At 37.0% G+C, this 18,629-nt stretch overlaps 1 protein-coding gene across 3 annotated transcripts; it reads right to left on the bottom strand.

The window, feature by feature from the left end:
• Positions 1-4,530: 4,530 nt before the first annotated feature.
• LOC103702009 (serine/threonine protein phosphatase 2A 55 kDa regulatory subunit B beta isoform-like) lies at positions 4,531-17,954 on the bottom strand. Of its 3 annotated transcripts, XM_039129294.3 has the most exons (15): positions 17,483-17,954; positions 15,272-15,374; positions 14,898-15,001; positions 14,714-14,809; positions 14,502-14,621; positions 13,063-13,266; positions 12,782-12,873; positions 11,001-11,119; positions 8,539-8,662; positions 8,259-8,382; positions 6,660-6,728; positions 6,454-6,545; positions 6,269-6,346; positions 5,254-5,321; positions 4,531-5,121 (listed from the first exon to the last, which is right to left on the bottom strand). In XM_039129294.3, the coding sequence occupies exons 2-15, from the start codon at positions 15,327-15,329 to the stop codon at positions 4,988-4,990; spliced, it is 1,482 nt and encodes a 493-aa protein (XP_038985222.2). In that variant the 5' UTR covers positions 15,330-15,374; positions 17,483-17,954; the 3' UTR covers positions 4,531-4,987. The 3 variants fall into 3 exon arrangements, with proteins under 3 accessions (XP_038985222.2, XP_038985224.2, XP_088578780.1); XM_039129296.3 differs by lacking the exon at positions 15,272-15,374; XM_088722654.2 differs by lacking the exon at positions 15,272-15,374 and having other exon boundaries at positions 6,684-6,728; positions 17,483-17,952.
• Between the last annotated feature and the right edge of the window lie 675 nt (positions 17,955-18,629).

Genomic DNA, 18,629 nt, shown 5'->3' with positions numbered 1-18,629 from the left:
TGCTTGGAAACCTCCTCCATTCCTCATCATTGTCTAGATATTTCGGAGCAAATGGTGGATGCAACCATTGCCCCTTGGATTCTTTTGGATCCAGCTGATGACCGTAGCTAAGGCCGCGTTTTTTGATAGACAATCTAACCTGTCTACATACCTTGATGTGGCTTTATGTGGTTTTCTGGAGATGGACAGACAAGCTAGCCTTTCTCCATACCTGCAAAGCGGTAGTAGTGCAGGAGTAAACAAAATTGCCTCCAAATGTACGTACGCACTCATATTGCGTTCCGATCAATGCGTGGTCTCCCTGGACATTATTCACTGTAGAGGGACCAACAAGTTGTTGGTTGTCAGACCTGTACGATGCTGAATAAAAAAATTAACCAAGAACGATTAGCTACGATAGCAAACATCATATCACAAAAGTTAAAAGAACACTTATGAAGGGCATCTTTAACATACTCATCAAATCGAAACACCAACACCCATACTTCATTAATCAATGACAAACCATGATATAATCATATTTTGCCATCAATGTTTATGACTGGTTATTTCTTTAAATTTTTATGCAGTTGAATTGGGTTATTTTGGGGTCATTTTCACATCGAAAAATGGGCCCATCCAATCTTTTTTGCAGCCTTTCACTTTAAAAGTTAGGGTTGGCACGTGGTCATAATTTAAGGTGATAATTTGTATTGTCAAAAATTATAGTAGATGTGTTTTTTTTTAAAGGATATATGAAAACTCTTTTATATGCTAGAGCACAAGATTTAAAAGTATCAGAATCTTAAATTCAGCGTGTATCCCAGGTACTAGAATAAGAACCAAGATAGTTACATAATTTAGTTCAAGACACGAAACATCTCCTATCTAGGAAACCCCAAACCCTAAATTTAGATTTTTTTTTAATTTATTTTTAATCAAATGATATTTCTTAGTTATTCACGCTCAACATGTCTGTCTTTAGGGAGACACATCAGCTGTGGATTTGCAAGGCCTCCCTCTCAAACTTTGAATCCTTCTCTTCGGCTTCTCGATATTCTCAAGTAAACATTGATTGTCCTTTCAGGTTACTCATGTTGTCATGAAGTGATAGCAGGACGATTGCAGGGAGGAGAGGAAGGGAGAAAGAAAAAAAAGAAAAGGAGGGAGAAGAAGAAGAAGAGAAAAGAAGGCTATTTCATTTAATCATTCAATAACCTTAATCAAGTGCATGAACTTATATATATAGGACCACAAAATAACAAAAAGGCTCCTACAAAGAAAACAATTTCATAAAAGCCCTAAAATGATAATATAGAAACAAGCCCAATCAACATAAAATAAAATAAAATAATATAAAATTAATTCAAAATAAATCAAGCTGGTTGAACCATCCTCCTGCGGTGACCGTAGACCCGAGTGACAGGTGACCTGGTATTGGTGTCCGCACTATGAAGCCAACATAGACTTTCTTTTGTTTGACTCTTTGAGATGTATTCGGTCTGAGTAAATCTAAATTCTTGGGTTACCCTTAATAAAAATGCCTCAATGTTTATCATGGAGATTTGGAGGAGAGGAGGTGAAAATGAGTGATGGGTAGACATGTTCACAAGCTGGGCAGCCGGTCTACTTGCGTCCAAAGCCTTTTGAGCGGGCTCTTGCATTATTTATTTATATTTGATATTTTTATAAATTTAATTGATAACTGTTGTTGATACGGGAGCTTCATGACAAATCATAGAATTAAATATTTTTGTTATTGTATAGAAAATTTAAAAGTAACCATAAAGTATGAGGAATGGCCCGATGCCTGAAGGCCGAATAAGGACCTGGCTTGGGCCTACAAGGTAGGCCTGAAGGCTGGGTCAGCCCGGGATTGGGCCTAACGGTATAGTATTAATATTTGGTCAAACTGGGTCTGATCCGGCCATCCCGGCCCGGTTTTCCATCACAAGCATTCTTTCAAGTGGTTCAGCTTCAGAGGCCTAACTTCGGACTAACCAGCAGCCTGTGTCCACTCCACCGTCTTTTAGAGAATCATTTCCCGCGCCAACCATCAATTATTATTATTATTATTTTTTGCTGAAACGGATGTATTATATATGTTGGGTACAAATACATCCAAAAAAAGTCAAAAGATAACGAGTTTCAGAGTGCACTGGATAAATTCCTCTCCCCTAACAACAGGGTGTTCCTAGAGTAGTTAGCCACATAAGAGGCTACCCAATTTCCTGCCCCGTTAGCCTATTATAGCTTGGATGTTCCCAGGCAGGGGGCGGTATACGCAAAGTTTCATGGCGCAAACAAAGCTTTATTCATTTTGGAAATTCTGTCCGTGTGCGTCGGTTTGTGTATAGCGTCATATAACGACGCAATGGACGGACGTGATTATATTATGTTTGGCTTAACTGACGACCTATAACACCGACGTAGTTTAAACCGTACGCCTGCTTTATAGAAGATCCCATACAACAGCTGTCATTCTAAGAGGACCTCGTGACGTTTCTTCGGACAGAGAGGGAGAGGAGACGGGAGACGGAGAAGGCGGCCTCATAGTGGGAGATGATGGATCTTGGTGCTCGACGACTGGTTCATCAATCTAGGGTTTCAATCTAATGCCGGCGCTCCATCCCTTCGCCCGTGTCATTCCTCCATTCTTTCTTTGTTCTGTTTATTATTCCTCTTTACCAGTTTCTTCGCCTGGCTATGGTTCCGATCGAATGCCGGAGGGTTTCACATGCTTGCATGGGGTTTCGTTTCTTGTTTCACTTTTATTTCTTGTTTTCTTGGACTCTTCGTCCCATAACTTTCTCTCTCTTGATGGAAATTCGGTTTCTTGATCGACTGTTGCAGGGCTCATTGTCCTTGTGTAACGGGTGCTGTGTTGATACCCTTAATTCTTAAACAACTAGATGATGAGGAAGAGAGGATCTTGACCCGGTGCAGGTTCACATCACGCTAACTGGAAATAACCGTGCTGAAATGTCGAAACAGATTAATTTTTTCTTCCAAGTATAGCATAACCTAATCAGAACTTCTCGCAATTAGTTATTTAATTAATTATCGTCCCTTCAAGAAAGTCTAACTTGGTAACGAGTGGCTTGCTGTAGGGACATGTTTTAAATGGAGTTTCATATGGTACTTGCTTTTGGCCTATACATATTCAAGCTCTCAGATATTACTCCTACTCAAGTTCTGAAGGATCCGACACCATTCTTTTGAACAAGCGTGTTCATAAGATATGCAAATTGGCCATATCAAAAAGAAGTAAAGAAATATAAAGTTTCATGGTGCTACCAAAACGCATGGCATGCTTCATGCAATAATATTAGGGAACAGGGATTTACAGCTGAAATAGTAGCATTGGCAAACAAGCAGCACGCAGAATAGAACTACGACACATGTCGCGGTGCCACTTAGCTGTACATGGCTGTGGTATGTTGGTGTCCGAACGAGAACATATAACATCACCCCATTTGCAAAACTTTAATCCGTTTGTTGAAATGACCATGGAAGCAATGCTCTATAAAAGTTTTATAATATTTTTTACTAAAACCATTCAAAACAAAAAGGAAAGGGAAACACTTGAAAAAAAATTGGTGTGCTAGAAATGTATGATGAATAGCGAACCGACGTGCCTGCTGGCATTTTTTATTTTTTTTGGGGTAAAAATTAAATTTATGACATCCATAAAAATTTGAAAATAAAATATTTGATAATTCAGAAGAAATATCTGATGCAGACTAAGTTGACCTCCTGTTCCGTGCTATCTAATATTCCCTCTGTAGCTCTCTTTCCGGCCTCCTGCCAACCCAAAGAAGTATCGACTAACTGGTGATGTTATCTTCAACTTTGGAACTCATGAAATCAAACAAACCCATTATATATATATATATATATATATATATATATATATATATATATATATATATATATATATATATATATATATATATATATATATACACACATACATACATACATACATTCGTAAAATGAAGCAACAAACATATCCATATTTAAATTAATGCCACGGTTCCCTAGCAGTACATAAGAGCAAAACAAACATTGTTGAGAAGATCTATGGCACCATCTGAAGCCCCCACCATATGATGGCATAGCTGCGAAGTACATTGGAACCCACGTTCTTGTCTACATGCGACCAAACCAGTTCACCAGAAAGGATCTAGGCCAGTCCAGCGACATTGTTTGAGAAAATTTGGTTGCACCAGAGACGATAGGAGTACAACAGCTGACCACAACATGATGTTGAATCACAAGAAATGGTGACGAAGCAGCAATACTTCGCATTCGTGACCATGAACAAAAAACCCAATATCATGGTGAAACAGAATCATAAATAGAAAAAATCGAGCATGGTGACTGTTACAGTACCTGACATAAAATACAAGAGCACAGAAAAGTGCAATGCTCGCCCACTTATTTCGACATTTCAATGAATTAAACACCCATGACGATCAAATGTCAAATATTTGAAGCATAAGCTAACTGCAAAGAGGTTATAATCCAAAGATCCAGAAGAGGCTTGTGTTTCAGTAAATAAGAAATATGGTTAGCACTGAAGGAATAAAGAGTAATAATGATAATTCACAAGCCTATATACTGGACAAGAATGCTAGCGCCCACGCCCTTGCATGGCATGATTAGCAAAACAACATCCCCACTGGGAAACTCAAGATATAGGCCCTCAAAACTACCTTTTTGTATTAGTTGTAGGAGAAAGACAATCACATCATGGGAACTAGAAAGCAACGGTGATTACAGATGTCGATCTTTTCCCTAAAAGAATCAGAACAAAGCTTCTTCATGGATCCGGACAGCCTCTTCTGGCCCGGGTATGAAACACGTGTCAATCAATGGCAATGGCACACCCTCCCGCACCTTCTTGCTGGTTGCATGTGAAAGCTCAAATGCCTTCACGAGAAGCCAACCAATTTTTTTTTTTGAAAAAAATGGCAAACAAGATCATCCCATTCTCAGGCCATCTTCATGCATAATACATATACAAGCTATTTGCAGCAGCACAGGCAATTGAATTTTCAGTTGGGTGCCACGCTAAATGAAGCAACTTGGTTGTGAAATCGTGCGCGTTTCCATTGGCATCAACTCCTGGGGTTTCTCCTGTGGCAGATCCATGCACTAATGAGTAATAAATATAGCAGAACAGTGAAATGCTTTCTAAGACTTCACAAAGCAAAGTACTAGGCTTGGAAATAGAAAATTTAGCTGCTATAGTTGCGTCCAAGTCCTAACCTCTTCTGACAACACGTGTCAAACTGCCCAGAGATCTTGCAGGCCTTGCAGGGTTTTGAACTTGTCGCCTACATGAAATTGACAGCAACCAATGAAGAGAAGATCAGACAAATTGGATCCTATGATTATTGAAACCCCTCGAGACAACAAAATTTTTTGATGAAAAAATGTTATCTCAAATATAGAATTGATTAGTATACTGCACAATATACAACAAGGTTATCGGTACATTACCACTAGTGCATGAGTTTCAAATATTGCCAGAACACAGGATTAGTTACCAAGCCACCAATGCATTTTTAAAAAAACAAGCAGTAAATAATTTTTCAAAATTCTACAGAAATAATTAAACAATTTTCTTTCTAATATCTTTTCCCAAACTTGTTTCTCATTCTGGTACTACAATAAGGTATCAGAATAGAACACTTATTTGACTGAAAAACTTCACTGAAATGTCCGTAAATGGCATAATGCATGCTGCACCAATAGCATCCCTTTAACACAACATTCATACCAGCTCTCTATGAATCATATGACATAAAGTCAAACACCATAATACTGGAATGGTTATGCCCATCCGAATTTAAATGTTCCTAATGTACAGCCTCTCCCCCCTGATTTAAGTGAGGCTTTCACAATAGAGCAATGCCAGAAATTTAAGGTTGTAAATTGTACATTCTGCTCCATATCCTCTTGTCAACTGTCCTTGCCTGTAATTCTTGCATAATATACTGGCATGCATAATGAACTGGAACAAACCCTCGTTACTTAATTCACACTGGCTGAAAGTAAAGTACTTCCATTTCTCAATGTATTTTTAATTATTTATTTTACTGCCACCATATTGCCAAAATCTCAGTGTTATGTAATAAACATCAACCAATACATAAGACATGAGTCCTGTTCAGCAAGGCAACTAAAAATTCAATACATTGGAACCTTCATTAGCATTATCTTTTCTACTTCCTTGAGGTGATAAATTAGTTGAAAATTATCATCACCAGCCTAACCATACCTCATTGGATTTCTGCTAGCTTCCAGAGTTGTTGCTTCAGTACTTCCAGGAACACAGCCAAATATACGAAATAGATTACTGGAGTTGAAGAAACAGATGTAACATTGTCAGAGGTTAAAACATGCAAACTAAAGTTTTGTTGTCATCAATAATAAGGTCAACAGTAGAAAAGTTGGAAAGCATACCTATAAGAACCAGTTGCTACCCGCAGTCCATCTCCACTCAAACAGCACTCAAATTTGTCAAAAATTGAGTCATTCTCGTATAAATCACACAGCTGCAACAGATTAGAACTATATTAACCAGGCGCTGCCCAGAGCATGTTATCAACGAAGAAATGTGGCATTAAGTTTTTTTTTAAATCAAAATATCTAAATGGGAGAAAATTCACCCTTGGCCTTAAATATTCATGGACCTGGAAAGTTGCGACAGGACCTGAATCCATGCGTATATCCCATAGCTGATAACCACAAGCAAAACACATGAGAAGCAAGGAAAAAGCAATGCAAGAAACATGACAAACAGACTTCATTATTCCCCTGAAAGTATATGAAGAAAGGATATCCCTGTATCTAAAAGATTCCTTTGTTTCATGCTAAACATATCAGAGCCTCACCATGTTCATAAGAACTACACCAGACATATTGATATAATGTCAAATTACGTAAGAACTGCACCGATTCCAGAGAGTCAAAGTAGTATTCTTCATGTTGCAAGTGTGTGCAGACTAGCAACAAAGTGCTATAAACAATGATTTGGTTATAGCCATTAGGATGGCCTTTACATGATACTATCACTGTCTCAAGAATTTTGCAACACTTTTTATATTGATCACAGGTATATATAATTATAAAAATCCTCAACCACATTTAATAATCATATGCCATTGCATGCCATTATAATGGATATTGTAAGACATTAGTTCATAATGTTTCCAAAATATATTGTCTTGATAGCATCCTATTTAACATTATTAATAGGCCATAACAGTAACAAACCATCGCTGCTATATAGCAATAATGGAACTTCAAAAACCAAATCCTATGGTGGATACATCATGAGAACTCTTCGATTGTCTCAAGACTATTCAAAGTTCAATCAGACTAGTGTGAATTTTAACAAGTAAATTATGTCCTTCAGTGTGTCAAAGAAGAGGAGTCATATTTCGAGTTAGTTTAAGAATAAATTAGGCTGTCAGAGCTATAATTCCATATCTTTTATTCAGGTTGGGTTTCGAAATCTTTACATGTGCAAGTATAAAAGCAATTATTCTTATTCACAATTTAATGAAAGCAATTATTCTTATTCAGAATTTAATGAAATCTTAGAGAGTTCTTGACTTTCACCTGGACAGGACTCCATGACAGAGCCACAACACCAACTTTCTTAGGTGATAACTCTAGAAAACTGGCAGTGACAACAACACCACGAAATCCTTCAACTATAATAAAAGGATGGTAATTGAAACCAACATTGTAGACCAGTTTTACTCAAAAAACAAGACCGCTAGAACACCACGGCAACACTATTGTCTGTCCTAAGCTTCGAAAACCCAGAGATTCTTAAAATACCAAGCCTTTTGTGATCTAGTAGATAAATCCAGAGCCCTAACTGCATCAATTTGGGTATGAGAGCAACTAAGCATCCTTCTACGACAAAATTTGATATAATGATATAGAAGTCCCCTTCCAGCACCAGTTAATCTCTAGAAGAAATCTCTGGTTTTAATTTCCACCTACATCATACCCTTCTGCTGGATGCATCTTATCATGTATATCAAAGTTTCAATCAATCTTCATGGGGGTATGGGGAGGGGGTTTACAATTTTTGGTGACACCTAGCAAACAATAGATGACGGATAGGTTGATGATTACATGTTTACTCAAAACTTTTGTTTGTGTAGCTGGAATCCTCAGAATTGCATTTTTATCAAAAACAGGCAGAGGAATGCAAGAAACAAAAAACTTGTAGAAAGATAAGAATGATTAACCTTAAGGGTCATATAATCACGACTAAGGATGTGCCTTCCATGCTTTGCAAATTTTATATCCGAAATTGAGGCAACAATCTCGGTAAATGAGTTCCTTGGACCAGGTTCTGCATGTTCCTCAAACCTGTGTGGAAGGATATGTCACTAGCTAATGCAACAAAATATATGCAAATCAAAAATTTTGAATAAAATACTAGTGTGGAAAGAAAGTTATTATTAAAGACGTGGAGTATAAGATCATCTAGTAACATGAAGAACTAAGTATAAGAATATTACTTACAACATAGAATGGTTGTCACATAATGCTGACTGACGCAAATCAATAAGCCGGATGGAACCCCTTGAGCTACTGTATGCTAGCATGTTACAGTGTGATGGATGGAACTCAGCAGATGTTATCACCTCTGAAAATGTAACTAATGTTACAATCTAGAACATTTATAATCACTTAAAAGCAAAAGATAACATAGAGAATGCAAAAGCCAACCATCCATACAAACTGCTACTTAAACATCACATAATTAAGGACAAGAATCTAACAACAAGAAAAGGAATTTCCTTTTTTCATAAAGAAAAGAAAAGGAATTTCCATGTCATGCAAATATATTAATAACAAGCAGAATAACTGTTTAGAGTTGTACAAGAAGAATTAGGGTAATGATGCTACAAAATATGAAGAAAATATATTCCAAATACAAGAAACATAGTAAACATGAATAATCTGGCATCAAACACCAAACAATATTTGAGGACATCCATGACAGTTAGTTTCAAAAGGCAATACTCAAAACACTTGATATCACCATCTCTATTTATCTCAAGTAATCAATTTTTGCCTTCTGAATGAATTACACAAAGTGAATAAGTGGGAATTAATCAGATTATCCTCATTTTTCTAGCAGACACCATGCTTCCAATTTAAGAAAAAACCTTGTCTGGACAGAAATGTTGGATGATGAAGCAAAATAAAGTTCATAACTTCATGTCTTACGAGAAAAATTACAATGTGTAAAACAGCAGTCCACTATTTCTGCTTGAATAAAGCATATCTTCAAAGCAGGGACTGTTGAACCGAGCCGAACCGGCCGGTTCAGCCCGAACTGAACCGGGTCGGTTCGCCATTAGAAAACGGTTCTAGCCACCTAGAGGCCGGAGCTAGCTGGAATCGGACGATTCCGTCTGATTCGACTCGGATTCGGCCCCCTGTGGGGGTTGCCACAACAGGCTACCACAGCCCGCTGTGACAATTATGGCTCCTGATTATGCTGATAATCCGGATATCTACGAGAGATATCACCACTCGATCCGATTTTAGATATCATTATGTATGTTTGTTGAACTTCAAAAGTATGTAATTGATTATATCTTGATTTGAAAATATTTTATGTTGTTCATTTTATGATTTATTTTTTTTTAAAGCAATAAGATGCATCATCTAGCTTAAATCAGGATCATAGAAACATCGAAAAACATCAAATTAGACTTAAATTTATAGAAAAAGTTCGAAAAGAGAGAAAACTCCCAAAAAAAAATTAGGGTATGCCGATGCGTAAACCGGCACGCCCAACTGGTTCAGTTCGGTCCAAACCGGTACCGAACCGTACCGAGTGCCGACCAGTACGGCACCCAGTACCGGTTCAGCGATCCTTGCTTCAAAGTTAGTCTAAGTTTTCCTTCAGAATGAAAACATATTCTGAATGTTAAACATATATACTGAAGAAACATAAATACAAATATTATAACCTGTAAGGACAATTTTGATGTATGAAAGGGTTTCCAATGTTCATCATACTAGCACAGAGCATTTCTGCTTGATAGGTATTCCTTTTTTTTTAAAAAAAAATTGTTTTTGGAACTAAAATAAAGCTCGAAACACTAGATATATGACTGATTTTCAAGCCATGATTTCAAGAAATGGGTTACAACATTTGGAAAGCAGAAAAAGGAAGCCCATACGCATGGTGTTCTACTACGTCCACTCAATTAGGAGTGCTTAATATTCACCTCAGACAGGCACTGAGGCAGGGGGAAAGATGAATCACATGTAAAGGCATGTTCAATAGATCCACATTTAACAAAAAGTAGATGACCACTGAAATTCTGGTTCTGTGGAGAATTTGCAGGAAGAGGTTGAATTTTGCACCCATGCAAAATTCAAGTAGAGCAACTAACTCCTGGGCATGGATTTTCCTCTCAATTACAGTGTTTCTATTGTATCTTAACTGATATAACTTTCACTACATATAGGCATTAATTGGTAAGCTGCATTAAATCTCATAACCCGAGCAATTGTGTGGATGCAAGTTTGCTTAAGGCCAGCTTGCTTGAAAAAAGGCACTTTCTGTTTGGAAGACCTTGCTTTAACCTAGAAGTAATGCTATTTAAGGCAAAAATTTCAGGTTGATAAATACCAGCTGGAAAAGCTGCCTTCATATAGAGAGACTAAACCAATTTGCTGCAACTCACTTCATAAACATCTGACATAGTCAACCAACAGTATACAGAACATCATTCTAGTTTCTGCTGTAAAGAAATAACTCACTCAATCAATAGTTCCTTTGAGATTCAAAAACTAGATGGGCTTCATTGGTCCCATACACTCAACTAAGAGATACATGTGAGAGCACCATATTGCTCAACTTTGTGCTTTTTAGTAAGAAAATTTCTAAGCTTCAAAAAAATGTTCGAGTGGTAAACTAATTATCACTTATTTTAGACCCTTATCATAGAAAGATGCTATACCAGTTAGGTCCTCCATATTTGCAGGCTTCACATCAACAATGTTAAAACTCTGGTTGCTAATTTCCAAATTCCAAAGATTTATGCGCAGATCATCTGCTGATATAAATGTCTCACCATCACTGGTAAAAAGGGAAAAGATAAAAAGAACATCAGTGGTTGGTTGATTAACAGAACAAAGACAACAAAATAACAAGCAGTGGACCAGAACAGCTAATATATAAACATAAGACAGAAAAACTGTGCTCCTGTCCTCCATATAACTCAAAGAGTTACTGATTGAACTCGGCATACCGAAAAGTACCTCATGACAACCAAATATACGAAATAAATAATAGAAGCACCGCAAAGAACCATCAAATAATAAACCATGCAAATTTAAGATAAATTAGAGCGGGAATGTGAAATGCACATGAAAATTATGTACAGAGGTGATCATCCAATACAATGGTGGAAAGTGATACATATGGTTGTGAATTGTGATCCTCCCATACAATTAAAAGATTTTTATTTTTATCTAACCTGATAATTGTACTCTTAATTTTGAGAGGTGCACTTCCCTTGTTTCTAATCCCCAGCGCACAACTGAACTAAGTGGGGTGTATCTTATCTCATTCAGGAGCCATTATAGCAGAAAGAGATATGGAATGAATCACTGAGCCACATGCATGAAATTCTGGAGTTTGAGTTTTATAGTAGAATAGAAAATCATCAAGTTATAACTATAACCCAACTGCCAGTCAGATAAGGATTACCAAGAAACTACGGACGAGAAAATGAGTCTACAATCACCATATACGCATTCATATATGATATGCAAGTTGACTTGTATCATAACCCACATGATCATCTTAAAATTGTACTTCAGTTATTTTGATTCGAGACGCTCGCAATTTGAAAACTATCAACTTCTACTGTTCTATTTTTGCTAGCAAAAGCATGAAGCAGCTTCCTGTAGTTAGATCAGGTGTAAAATTGAATATAAAACAAGGGCTCTTAAAGATTAAGAATTCATCTAGTCATGGAACTTCATGAAAGAATTGGACTGACGGGTAACTGGATAAGAGGTGCTCACCAATCAAGAGGTAAAAAACATGCAAAAATAAGCATTGTCTAGCAACCATATGTTCATGAGGACATCTAAAATACAACAGAAGTTTGTCAAATCAATCGATATAAGGTGAGAGTAAACAGTCTGTCAGCTATTTCCTTGAATTAGATCATCGAGTGGGTTATGTACTCATATTACACCATCAAGAGACCAATATGTTCAATAAAGACCTTGGGCATATACAATTGAATAATCTGGGGCAAGTTAAGCATGATCACACCAACTTGATGGTGGATTTTCTTATTCTGTTATACCTTTTCTGCCACTCTTTGTTGCATACCACAGTTACTCACATGTTTATTCCTCCCCTGCCACCCTTTAGTGTTATTAAGGCAATCCCTAGTTTTGCAATGCAGTATTTTACTCCACATACATAGTGCTGTGCCATGGTCAAAAAAAAAAACAAATTCTTGTAATAGCGAATGCAGATCAAGTGGCAGAACAATGTGATGCTGGTAGTTCCTAAGTAGACATATAACTACCAAAGTCTGCACCAAAAAAATTATCCAGGACACAGAAAAGGGAATCATAAGTGTAAGGAAAGGATTCAACTGATCCCAGCAAAGAGAGAACAAAGTGGCAAAATAGGGTGAACAGAAAACATACCAAACATAAAACAAGTTGAACAATGTGAAGAACTGTGATACATTAATGGGAATTGATACGAACACACCTGTTATTTGAAATAGAGTTGATGTGATAATCATGAGCATGAGCATATACCCTTCGACATCTAGCAACAAGGTTTGTTTCTTGGCTCGTCACCTGTACAGATAAAACCAAATGTTGGTCATTTATATTAAAAAGAGAAGGAATAACAGTGGGAACCAAAGTAGGAATGGATCCAGGTGCATAAGATGAACATGTATATTATCATGTATCTTTTGTGTACTCATGGGTGGGTTATACTTCATGTGTGTACACACACAAGTAGGCAGGGATATGTACAATTACCACAGGCAAATGTAGCGATGGAAAACCTCCAGGAGGGAATGAGAAGTCACCACTCAGATAGTTGAAGGGCCTTTCAGAACATCCACCATTTGGAAGAAACACACTGGAACTATCTGAACTTGAGCTAGCAATGCTACCATTTCCTAAAGGTTGTGAGGCATCCATATGCATCTCAGAAATTCTTTTCACCTTCTTTTCCTGGACCTATAAGGATTCAAATATAAGCAACAAAATTATCAGTTCACTTAGAAAATTGCCAGCATAGCCTGGTACCAGAAGCAAAAGGTCAAATATGAGTGACGGAATTTATATAAAAAAATCCAAAAATATATGATCACTAAATAGCAATGATGATAGGATAACCGGAAAAAGCATTTCAAAGCAACTTCTATAAAATAATGTGCTTCTTAAATCAAATGTATTTTGGTCTATATAAGCATAGCAATTTTTATAATTTTAAATAAGTCATAGGATGTCATGTGACTTCCAATGAAATTGATAATCTATTAAAGAAGAGACCTAAAGGCATGATGAAGCAAACATCTTTCATTTACAATATGACCAACCAGTATTATACAACTACAATATGTGGCATTTAGCTTTCATTCTGCAGTTAGATTTGATATTATTTGCTCATCAATTATTTTTTCATTAAAATACTTATGCTTTCTTATCAAAATAACCATACAAGAAGATAAATCTGTGCCACATATAAGGAAATTCAGATATCCAAAGATAATGGAAAGTATAGCTACTTGTAAATCAACTACTGCACTACTGCCAAATGACGAACATTTACAAAAACAAAAAAACCTGAAAAGTAATAGAGGATATTGGACCAGTACCAACCGGGACTTTAAACCCTTGCTAACAATAAAGTTTGAGGCAATATTCTTAAAATCCATTTACAGATGCATGAACCATCACCGGACCTGTATCTGACCAAATTCAAGAAAATAGCACATCCTCCAAAGAAGATGCAATGACCATGTTATTTACAGTTGTTATTATTAGAGAGAGAGAGAGAGAGAGAGAGAGAGAGAGAGAAATGCAGGGAGTTACAGCTAAAATCCCACCAACAACATGTAATCAATGAGAAAGAGTAATACGCCTTGCCTATAGGAACAACCGACAAAATTAAATTTAAAGGCTTGACATGGAAATGAAAGGACACAAGGAAATATAGTTGTTGGTAAATTATATTGTTTTCATATAAACAAGAAGTAAAGGAGTGCATCTACAAAATTCAGTGAGAGCAATACGAAGATACCAGCAGAAGGATTGACATGGGAAAATAACAGTCAACGATCAGATTTTATTGTAAAGAGACACCGTAGTATGTTTTGACTATCTGTTTTTTTGCAGGCCACTGTCCCTAATAAGTTGAATGCCAAAAAGATTGGCATGGTCCATGCTTGCAGAAAGAATATCAAGCCTACCTTCCAGAATTTGATTGTCTTGTCATTAGTAGAAAGAAGAAAAAGAGCACCATTGACCGTTTGGCACCACCTAATCTTGTTGATCTTCTCCTCTATTTCCAAGCTTTTAAGATAGTCAAACTGAAGCACAAAGATAGAACAAGTCCACATAAGAGAATTGATCAACATAGACAGAATGACATTTTCACCAGTAAGTATCCAGAAGAAACTACCTCAGGTTCATGGCTTTGAAACTCTGTTTGGTAGCGAAACTCAGGATGCCTGCTAATTGGATAATCTTGCCGATCAAGATCCCTTCGAGATCCATGCTACAAATTGCATAACAGCATACTGTGAAACTTTGAAGGAAAAGCACAACCACAACAATTGTAGAAGAAAGTATGGTGTTTGACATACATCCCTAACATCTGTCCTTTCAAATAGAACCACACGCCCTCCTCGATCTCCAGTAGCAAGATGGTCTCCAGATTTATCAAATTCTATTGCTGATATAATATCAACTGCCAAAAAAGAATAGGGGTCATCGAGAAAGTGAACAAGAAAGCAAGAACGCAAACCTGCCAGAAGCCATAATTTACAACTTATAGATACTGTGAAATGTACAAAGAAACATCATTAACTGAGATATCAAGTGGACTAGCAACAAAATGGACAAGTTCCAACTAACTAGAGAGATGTGATCATCAAAATAATAATTCAGGGAAAAAAGTTAGCATGCACTATATATTTCACAAGTGGAGTAGTTTTAAACAAAATTAAGCACAACCAACCAAATAGCCTGGTTCGAATTATGACTGTCCATAAAAAGTCATAGCACCACCTTTCCATCTGACATATACGTTCAGAGGCTCTGCCGAAGTCCTGGCAGGGTACCTTTGGACAGAAGAGGGGCATATAATGAACCTTGACAGATAGTTGAAAAAAAAAGAGAAGCAAGACCTACATTCTTGGTTTTTTATAAAAAAAATAAAGAAGAAGAAGAAGGTCATGAGAATGGAAGCGTCTCTTGAGGCTTCTAATAGATTATGCATAGGCCTAGATGAAAAGGGAAGAATGCAAGTGATATAGAGAACCATGTTCATCTTTAATCAAATAAAAAGCAAAATAAAATTCATCCAAACAAGCCCTAACTAGGGAAAAAAAGACAATAACAACGCTAATGCACATTCTCGAGTACCCATCAAATTCCATAATTCTTGAAGAAATAGCTCGCAAGATTATGATATGATGTATTGAAAGTTCAATCATATCAACAACAAATATCTTCAATTGCACTTGGTACAGTGGACAAGATCATGAAGCCTACAAAATTGCCAAATCTATGGAAGGGGGAGAAAAACACAAGGATATCAAATTTTAAAAAGAAAGGTAAACTTATGAGTTCAAGCAAACTTATAAACATGCCATGAGACTTTGGAGAGACTAGTTCAACAAAGAATAAGTCAAGAGTAACATTATGAACCCATATCCCAATAACTATCATTAAAACAACCATGCAACAGTATATCCCATTCTTACTAAGAACACATTTTACCAGATATGTTTCCAAAAGCAGAACTGAGATGCTAGCAGTCCACAATATATTGAAGAAAGCAAATTTAGTAGCTTATTAAAAACAAGAAATATAAATTCCAATTGTGCTGTTTGAAATTTAATCATACTATTTTGAAATATTACAAGAGGCATATGATGTGTTTAGAAATTACACGGAGCTTCTCCACTGACAAGATGGTGTTGGTTACAAGATGGAGGTATAAACACTTCAAGCATATAAACACATAATGAGTTGCCACAGCATTTTACTTCAATGAGATGCTGGAAAATAAACACCTAAGATGCGAGAGTAGAGAAGGATGTGATTTTTTTGAACTCTGGTCTGAATACTAATCTGCTCCAGCTAACCCATTAAAATTACAGCATTGGGTATCATTATAACTGAGTAAAGTAAACTGGTTTAAGAAGTATAAAATACAACTGGCTTGACATCAAACTGTTTCATGCTCACCAGAAATCAAGCAAAAGGCATAAATTTTAGTTGCACATGTGAACAATATTCAAAAAAGAGAATTGATGAACATTATGAATGCTAATATCCACAGACTGGGTTCAATCTAAGCCAGAGTTGATGATTTGACTAGGGAGAAGAAAGCATAATTAACAGAAATGCAGAATCCTTGGCCTGAAAGTTGATTGGAATTAAAAGCATATAAAGTTAATGACAGATATGGGTCAATCAAGATATCTTTTTACAGCAAGCTCCATGATGGCCTTAATGGGTATCTAGAAATAATGATGGGAATTCGAACCCATGATAGAATCTGTCGATTTATTAACAAACCAATGTCTTAAGCCCATCTCAGTAGCTCCGATTCCTCCGACCTCTTTTCATGTGAGAAGTTTTGGACTCTCTTTATCGCCAGCCAAGAAGTAAGCTAAAGCTGTCATTAAAGGAAACAGGTTGACTTATATACTAACAGGTTTACTTATATATTTTGATGGGATGATCGCATGCCAAAACCATGCACAAAAAGAAAAAAGAAAAAAGGGTAAAAACTAACTCTTTCAGTGGTGAAACAGATGATCGCTAGATGATTACAGTGGAAACAAACATCAGCCAATGTCAACTCGCATAGCAACATTTTTCATACTATCGATTCCAGCCAAGTTTCAATCTTTTTCTATAGAAGTGCAGTAATGCATTAGTCCACATCAATTTAATCAAGATTTCTTCCTTCTCTAATAAACCCCAAAAAGGATATCGTCAATATTTATCAAAAAATGTAACATCAAATTCAGAAGAAAAAAAAAGAACAACCGATTAGAAAACAACCAACGACCGCAGTACCAGAACTAAGGGATTCCAACCAAAATAGTTGAAATTTTTTTCCAGAGAACCCTAAGCTCCAGTCCCGACCATCAAGAACCACAAGGCGTTCTAAATTGAGCAGATCTTGAATGGATTGAAAGCATAAACACCGTACCTTCTTGGACCTCCTCTCCGGCCGTCCGTTCACCGAAGACCTGCGAGAATTTCCATTCCAAGGTCAGCGGCGGGGACGCCGCGGACCGCCCGGCCTCCTCCTCTCCATTCCCGTTCATCCTCCCACCAGAATTCCAGCAAGATCGGCACAGGAACCCACCGGCATAAACGATCCGACGGAGATCGCGGGGAGATCAACGGTCGGGGCCGCTCCACAATGGAATCACAGAGAGGCCGTTTCCGGATTCCACCATCGGACGAGGGTTTCCGCAAGATGAGGACCGAGACGACAGTCAGATACGACGGAGGAGAAAAAAGAAATGTGCAATAGCTCTCTCTCTCTATCTCTCTATCTCTCCCCCCTCCCTCTTCTTTCGCCCTAGCGAGAGAGGCGTCTTTTCTTCCCCTTCCTCTCTCTCTCTCTCTCTCTCTCTCTCTCTTTTAAAGTAATTTAATCATAAAGCCTCTGCCTCTCTCACCTAGTCCTAGTGGGGAATATAAGGTGGATTTCTGGTGGACCGGAGTTCATGTGGAATGGGCTCCCAAGTGCCAGGGATGCATATGGATTGGGCTGGAACCAGCCCACGTAATCATAAAGCTCGGCCTAGTTTTTATCACTCCCTCTCCTCCTCCTCTACAATGTAGCCATATATATTTGTTTTGATCCTCGTGCACGATACGGTCCCCACTCAACCACTAATAATTTTGTAATATAATAAAAAAAAACTAGATGGATCACCGTTCAACCATAAATCAGAAAGGATCCCCATTAAGAATATCAATCGGATGGATTCTGTGCGGTTAGTTTGAGTGGGGAACGGATCCAAAATTCATAACCGCCCCTGAAACCGAAACCGGAGCCAAACAAATTTTAAATAAAAACAAATAATCCAAACAAATCAAAATCAAAAAATGCTAAGTTTTTTATTCATTTGAAATTTTTCATATATAAATAAATAAATTGAAGATATCATCCATAATCTTTATAATATAATCTATAATCTAACCAAATTATAATATAATATTTTGAATTTAAATAAAATATAAAGGATATCGAGGGTATTAAAATACGTTCGGTTTTGATTTTGATTTAGAGTTTGGTCTCAGATTCAACTTCAAATTGAGAAACCATTAAAAATATAATTGAA

This window comes from Phoenix dactylifera, chromosome 5 (genome assembly GCF_051530095.1).
Source record: "Phoenix dactylifera cultivar Ajwa chromosome 5, Ajwa_hap1_PhDact_Kaust_v1.1, whole genome shotgun sequence".
In the NCBI taxonomy this organism is placed as follows: domain Eukaryota; kingdom Viridiplantae; phylum Streptophyta; class Magnoliopsida; order Arecales; family Arecaceae; genus Phoenix; species Phoenix dactylifera.
The sequence above is the reverse complement of the archived record's forward strand: the minus strand, read 5'-3'. Positions and strand labels throughout refer to the sequence as shown.

What these genes read in the sequence shown, in the direction of transcription:
- LOC103702009 (XM_039129296.3), bottom strand. Translation starts at nt 17,600, where the DNA reads ATGAACGGGAATGGAGAGGAGGAGGCCGGGCGGTCCGCGGCGTCCCCG. An exon ending in AAATATGGAGGACCTAACTG is followed by an intron (nt 8,663 to 11,000) that starts GTATAGCATCTT and finishes TTACATTTTCAG; the next exon opens with AGGTGATAACATCTGCTGAG. An exon ending in GTGATTATATGACCCTTAAG is followed by an intron (nt 6,729 to 8,258) that starts GTTAATCATTCT and finishes TGTGGTTATCAG; the next exon opens with CTATGGGATATACGCATGGA.